The following is a 7,500-nucleotide window of genomic DNA, read 5'->3' as shown; positions in this document are numbered from 1 at the left end:
GTAATATAAAATTATTATTATTATTACTACTGCTATTATTATTATTGTTATTATATTTATATCTACTATTAAAAACAATAAATAATGATTATTATTATTATTATATTTAGTCATTAGTTATATAGTGAAATAAAATTATTATATTTATTTTACAGTGAAATGTAATGGTAATATATTTTTTTTTGCTTAATATGTTATTTAGATAGTAATTTATTATTATTATTATTATTATTCAATTGTCATATTTATATGTAATAAAAACACACAAACAAACAGAAAAGGACAAATTTTGCAGCTCTGCAAACATGCACAGCTAACCTTTTTTCCTCACTTTACAATTTTCTTCCTTTGCTTCTAGTTGCTTTGCACCAGGCTGGATGTCAGTGATGCCAAACGCTTTTCCGAAAGCTTTTCTCCCAATTTCTTTCCCAAGTGTGACCTCAAATGAGGCCAAATACAGAATGCCAAGCGTCCACTTTTGTGTCATGAAATGCACACAGAAAGCGCATGATGACTATTGGTTATCCTGCTTTAAGGCATCAGTTACTGTAAGGAAATCTGCTGCTTTGAATTGGACAAAAGCCCTTTCTGAAGGGAGCGGTGCGTATCCGATGTCTGGGAATTCCTGGATGTTTATTGACAGCTGACTGCTGGAAAACGACCCAGTTAAAGACATGGCTTGTGTTCTGTTGTTGAACTTTCTGCTGAATAAAGCGAGTGATTTATCGACACTCTTCTGCACGTGAGTCTGATGATTATTTCTGTTCTGGCAGGTTTTGACTGGATGTGACTCGTTCTCACACGCGGCCTGATTAAACCAGTGCGATTTACCCTCATTAGCATGTTTCTGCTCTCCTCACAATAAAGCCATTCACTTTTCTAGGTCAGTGCTGAACTGAAAGTGATGTGGTGTTGTTTTGAGAGTGTTTCTTCATGTGTTTGAATGAGAAACCTTGTCTAATATTTTAAGGCATCATATGTGTAAAGGATACTATGTTTTGACCACATTGTAAGACAGCGTCATGTGTGTCCTTCTGAGAGAAAGCAATCCCAGAATGCACTGCAGAAAGATCAAAGAATGGTGTGTTCCAGTAATGATAGCATATTAAAATGTTAACTATTTTGCATCCATATTAATATTAAAGTTCTAGTTGTGTTGTCGAAATAATTATTTTGGTTATTGTATTTTTTCTTGAAAAACAAAGCATCAGAAAAACAACAAAGCCCATGGAAAAACTTTAACTTTTTATTTTGGTTTTGTTATATGTTTATCATTAAATAATAGATAAAGAACTCTAAGTGTATAATGTCTTTTTCCTCATTTGTTTTGTTTTGGACAGATAATAATGACGTCGCTCATGGATCAGGGTGAGGACATGGGCCTGGTGACGCCGATAGAGCTGATGGACCCTCAGAAGGACGACGACCCCCAGTGTCCCGATCACTTCAGGCAGAGCCTCATGTGAGAGCCGCACACATCTGCAGTATTACACAATAAAAGTCCTTCACTACATCATTTAAAAATCAGCTTTCAAGCTCTTCACTTTCCAAATAAATGCTGATTCCAACAAGCATCAGTCCTAGTTTCATTTCCTTGATAGTGTGCGATTGGGACACAATGACTGATGCAGGGATTGATTTTCTGTAAACTAATTCTACCTCCTGTATTCATTTTACTGGCTGTGCTATTGAATTCACAGCATCTCAGTCTCTGTTAAATCTGCACCCTGTTCCCACAAGTCTGTGCTTGTTGTCCTCGGGCAGGTTTGCGATCAGGGCCGGGCCGCAGTCATCCGTAACGCCACAAACACTCGGTTCTGCTCTCACTGTTTGTTTAAACATCTCCCCGCCTCAGAGCGTGAATTAACCAAGCACTTTTATGTAATGACTGTGTTTGTGTTTCGCCCTGATCAAGCAGGTTCATGAAAAACGTCTCAGAGGAAGGTGGTACATAATTTAGAAAAGTGCAAAACACAATGTAATCTGAGATTCAGATCTGGTATCAGTCAGTAACACTAAAACCATAAAAAAATCATTACTTGAAATAAAATAAACATTAATTAAAAAAAAAAAAAAAGAAGCTGCATTTCTCAACATTTCTCATTTCCATTTTAAATACTAGTTGAAATACTAAAATAAGTAAAATCAAATAAGCTAGAACTGCATAGTTATAAACTACAACTGCATATTTTTTATTTATTTTGGTAATTAAAATAAAATATATAAATCTTTGATAAAAAATGTAAAAAAGTTTCCCTTTTAAACTAACTGAAATAAAATAAACTTTAAATTGAAGCAGAAAAATTATTAAAAATAAAGCTAAATAGAAATTAAAATAGAAATAACAAAAATAACACAAACAAAATTAAATAAAATAACTAAATAGAAATAGAAAAATAAAATAATAAAACTCAAAACTGAAATAAAAATAAAGCTAAATAGAATCAAAAAATAAAAAACAAAATAATAAAACTGACAAAACTGAAATAAAAATAAGGCTAAATAGAAATAAAAAATAGAAATGACAAAAAATAATAATGACAAAAACAGTTACTAATGATAATTTACAAAAAAGTTACTAAGATTTAAGCATACAGTATATGTATATGTGCATGTATATGTGTGTGTGTGTGTGTGTGTGTGTGTGAATATAATAAAAGTAATAATAATGACAAAATCATGAAATTACTTTAACTAAAATGTAAAAAATATATATATAATATATGATTATATTACATAATATATCATTCACACACAATAAATATACTATTAATACCAGCAATACTGGTAATACTTCAAACAAAACAACAAAAAAAAAATCATTCTTCATTATCACAACAACCACACAATACAAAATGTTATTATAGAGACAATATGAGGCTGATATGTTTGCACAGGACAAAGTTTTGTTGTTTTTGCATCCAGTTCTTGTCTCATTTGTTAAGAGAAGTTTGCAGTATGAGAAGAGAGCTGTCTTGTGCAACTTTTAGATATTTTAGAAATATACAAAGACACTATTCATGCACATGTAATCAATCGTTTGCGATTGATGAGAATCTGTGCACGTGGGTTTCTGAACCAGAGGTGCGGTGATCCGTAAGCAGATAATCTGGGAGCGGTGTGTGTGTGTGTGTGTGTGTGTGTGAGATGGTTGTGGTGTTTGGCTGTAGATCAGAGGCCCATAGAGTGGAAAACAATAGATAGAAAATGGGACTCATTAGAAACTGTACAAAGACGCCTTTGAGAGAGAAAGAGCCGTATTACTGTTGCTGGCGTGATGAAACTCCAGCGCTTCAGTTTGAGCTTCAGACGTGAATGAATCCTCAAATCAATCTAATCATTTCACCTGCTGGACCAGACGCCATTGCCAAGATGCTAGAAAAGCAGCTGAGCACCATAAAGTTAAGCATGGATGAGTTTGTTCGCGAGGAAATCTCATTGCAATCTCACATGCAAACCACGGTCTGTGATATCAAAACGGATTAGATTGCTAGCATGTCACGCTTGGAAGAGCTGCAGGAGAAGCTATGGCTTTATGAAGACAAATCTAGACAAAATAATATAAGGCAATTTTTGATTATTTCCATGATCGATGATCGTTTAAATTAAAGATCAGTTAATCGATTAATCTTTAAAGTGTTAGTTTACCCAAAAATTAAAATTCTGTCATTAATTACTCACCCTCATGTCGTTCCAAACCCAAAAGACCTTTGTTCATCTTCGGAACACAAATTAAGATATTTTTGATGAAATCCGAGAGCTCTCTGACCCTGCATAGACAGCAAGGATATTACTACAATCAATGCACAGAAATCTAGAAGGGATGTCAGTAAAATAGTCCATGTGACATCAGGGGTTCAACTGTAATTTTACGAAGCTACGAGAATACTTTTTGTGCGCAAAGAAAACTAGAAAACTAATGGGCTGGAAGTCACTTGTCTCAAGAGTTTCTATTTCATATCTGAAGAAGAAACCATGAAAAAAGAGATTCCTGCAACCATTTTTCTGATACTGTGTCTAGCTGTGTCTAACTGTGTTATTCCATAACAGACACAAACAATACTGTCCCTCAAAAACTGAAATGTAAACAAAGGAATTACAATCCATATTACAACGTTATTGCTTCGTTGGACTAAACGTGCTCTTTCGGATGTCGTTCAGTGGACCCTTATCTTTCTAACTAAACTGGGATTTACAGCTGTGGATGTGTTTATGACTCGTTATTATGATGAATCTAGTACTGCTTTTTCTACTTACACAAATTTAGCAAATACATTCTTTATAAGCTTTCCATTTAAAAACAGCGATCTGTTGTCGATGCTTGAGGCTTAGCTCTTTATAATGATATATAGTTTGTCAATATTCATTTTGTCCCATTTCATTTAATCTATTCGTAAACATTGACACGTGCAAACAAAGACAGTTCAGTGCGTTGGCGTCCAGGTGCGGGTTAACAGATTAAACTAAAAAAATTAATAAACTTATTTAATAAACTTAAAATTGAATTGAATTGAATAAACAGCTCTGTTTATGTTCAGTAGAAAGCGCGTGCATGCTGAACATAAACAACACTGATTACGTTGATTACATTCTGCAATTAATTATCAAGAATGAATTATATATATATATATATATATATATATATATTATATATATATATATATATATATATATAACAGTTCGTTCTGGTTCTCAAAACTGATTGATTGAGAACCGTGAGATATTGAACTGGTATCACCACAGGAACACCCTTTCATCGTTTGTATCACTCTGCTTCCAGTATTTCTCACAGCGTGTGTCATGGCAGACCAAATCCACTGAAATGTGAAAATAATACTGTTTTTGTTTCACCGAATGAAGTTTTAAGAGTTTTTTAGGCGAGAATGTCCATGTTTAGACTTCAAACATAGGGTTTGTTAATAAAGATAACGTCTATTTGAAAATTTGCTTTGACGTTTTCGGAAACGTGAGCTCCAGGGCATCAGCTGCCATCTTCTAGAATTTGCCGCTGGCTCTGATGTCTCTATAGTGGTTAAACATGAGATATAATTAGTTTTGGGTAAATCTGACGGGCATTCTTTGGTCTCATTATTGTATTATTTGTTCCAGAGAAAATAGTTTTGGCTGAAGGCAAAATCTCTTCAGGTTATATTTTATGTAACTTTAATCCTGTATATTAGAGCATGGCTTTTATGATGGGTGTTGTTGTTGTTTATTATTTAATAAATAATATTTTATATACATAGTAGTATTTAGTATTGGGAAACAGTGTGTGTGTTCGTGATGGTGATTTTTGTGACATTGTTCCGTCATTAGATGGTGACAAGTTTTACGAGTCGGCAGTAAAGGCTTTTATATTGAAAGATACTGAAACGGAAGTTATTTTTACTTTTAATAACAGCTTGTAAGATGCAGTTAACAAATGCACTGAACAGCGCTGTCATCAGAAATCACCCTTAACAGATGAAAGAACAGTGCGACAAAGATATCGCTTCATTGACGCTCACATGTATGGTAACTATGGTTTCATCTGCCTCACGTGGAGCAGTGTCATTCATTTATAACAAACTTCTTAATCATGGCTCCGGTGCAGTTCATATCACTACAATATAGGAAAAGGAACTGACCCCCTATAAACCTAACTGGGACTGGAAATGGGAAAGTATTCCTACGATGTCAAAGAATCCTGCCCATCAACTTATACACTTTAAACTGGAGTCACAAGGCCTATGAAACACTGAATGTGTTACATAGAATGAAGCGCTTGCCTACTACTTTTTGTACATTGTGTGGTATGTGGTACGTCACCCCCTATATATATATATATATATATATATATATCTATATATATATATATATATTTATTTTAATGCTAACCCTGGTTTGTATATATAGTTATCGTAAACCATATATGTTGGCTTTGTTCTATAATAAACAATAAAAAAATTGGTTTTAGTCATTAAAATAAAATAGAATAAAAATATTATATGAAAAATCTTGTTTATTAGATTTAGAAAATGTAAAAATTTCCCTTGGTTCAAGTTCAAGTACCTAAATTAAAAATAAGTAATAAATAAAAAAATATTTGAAGAAATAAACAATACAACAAAAATGACAGAAATACATAACAAAATTACTAAGATTAAAGCTATGGAAAAATATATTATTATCAATTATATTTTACATGTATATTTATATAAATTAAAAGTATATAATAATATATTTTTATATATGAAATATATTTTATTTATTATTTAAATATATTAATTTTTTTTTTTTAATTAAAAGCAGTAGAAATCTTGCTTTGGCAACTAAGTTTAAGTAATTAAAAATAAACTAAAAATGTTTTATAGAAATATAATCATTAAAAAACTAATTAAAAAATCACAACAAGAAAACAACTAAAATTTTAATTTTGAAATAATATTATTAAATATGATGGTATGGGTTAAGTGGAAATATATATGGGGAAAAAGCTAACATGACAAACAACCCAACAAAATTATAAAACTTTAAACTATGAAACAGAATTTCATATTAAGTATTATATGTTAATATACTGTATATAGAAATCGCACACTCTTCAGAAAAATGAAAATATTAGTTTCAATTAGTCTCTTTTGGTTTCATTAATTTATGGCGAGGCTCTTTTGGTTTTACGATTAATTGAGGAAGCCAGATTTATCTCGCAGCAGGAGTCGCGGTGTTTGTGCGACTGAAGTGTCGTTTTCACCACAGCGTGTGCGACGAGGAGGCGATGATGGCAGCGCTGCAAACTCCACGTGCAAAACTTTCACGTTTATAGACGAGCAGCTCTAATTACATAAGACAGCTGAGAGAGGGGCACACACACTCACAGGGTTTGTGTGGAGCAGCATAGTATCATACTACCCATGTAGTGTTTATGGTGTGCAGATTATCTGCAGATTCTGTCTGGGCTGGACTGGGGTTAGAATTCAGACAAATCCATCCCATCCGGCCCATGAGTTCCCCGTGTATGTTTTGCTGGGTTATAGGGCCTTTAATCGGAATAAATAAATGAATAAATAGAACAGGACAATGATAGATATTACTGAATTCACTGCAAATGCAACAAACCTAATGATGCATTTTTGTCACGTGAAAATGCACTTGACAGTAAAGCACTGATTTTGAGCTGGAATGTAGGAAATTTACTGCTAATAAAATTCTGTCACCATTTACTCACCCTCATGTTGTTCCAAACCTGCATGACTTACTTTCTTCTGTGGAACACAAAAGAATAAAACCATTTTAATTTAACCAAAAAACCATATTTAACCCTACAATCCTCTGTATGAACAAAAAATTCTTGAATTTCTCAAATTATCTTCTCTTATATTCCACAGATTAAAGAAGTTCATACAGGTTTGGAGCGACATGATGTTGAATATTTGTAAATACTTGACATTTAATTTATATAAGACACTGATATTTAACTTTAATCAGTCTCTTATTGAATCAACATTTTACTTAAATTAA

The 7,500-nt window shown here is 32.7% G+C and overlaps 1 protein-coding gene across 2 annotated transcripts in view; it reads left to right on the top strand.

Annotated features, from left to right (window-relative positions):
• LOC109096891 (GRAM domain-containing protein 2A) overlaps positions 1-7,500 on the top strand; it is a 31,917-nt gene that overhangs the window by 8,830 nt on the left and 15,587 nt on the right. Inside the window, exons 1-2 of one of the 2 annotated variants that reach the window (XM_042752924.1) lie at positions 400-883; positions 1,341-1,462. In XM_042752924.1, coding sequence (XP_042608858.1) covers positions 1,347-1,462 — 116 coding nt within the window. In that variant the 5' untranslated portion in view covers positions 400-883; positions 1,341-1,346. Of the gene's footprint in view, positions 1-399; positions 884-1,340; positions 1,463-7,500 lie in introns of those variants that run through there. The other variant, XM_042752925.1, reaches the window with a different exon arrangement.

The sequence above is a fragment of the Cyprinus carpio genome, chromosome B25 (genome assembly GCF_018340385.1).
Source record: "Cyprinus carpio isolate SPL01 chromosome B25, ASM1834038v1, whole genome shotgun sequence".
NCBI classification, from domain to species: Eukaryota; Metazoa; Chordata; class Actinopteri; order Cypriniformes; family Cyprinidae; genus Cyprinus; species Cyprinus carpio.
This window is presented reverse-complemented; position numbering and strand designations above follow the sequence as displayed.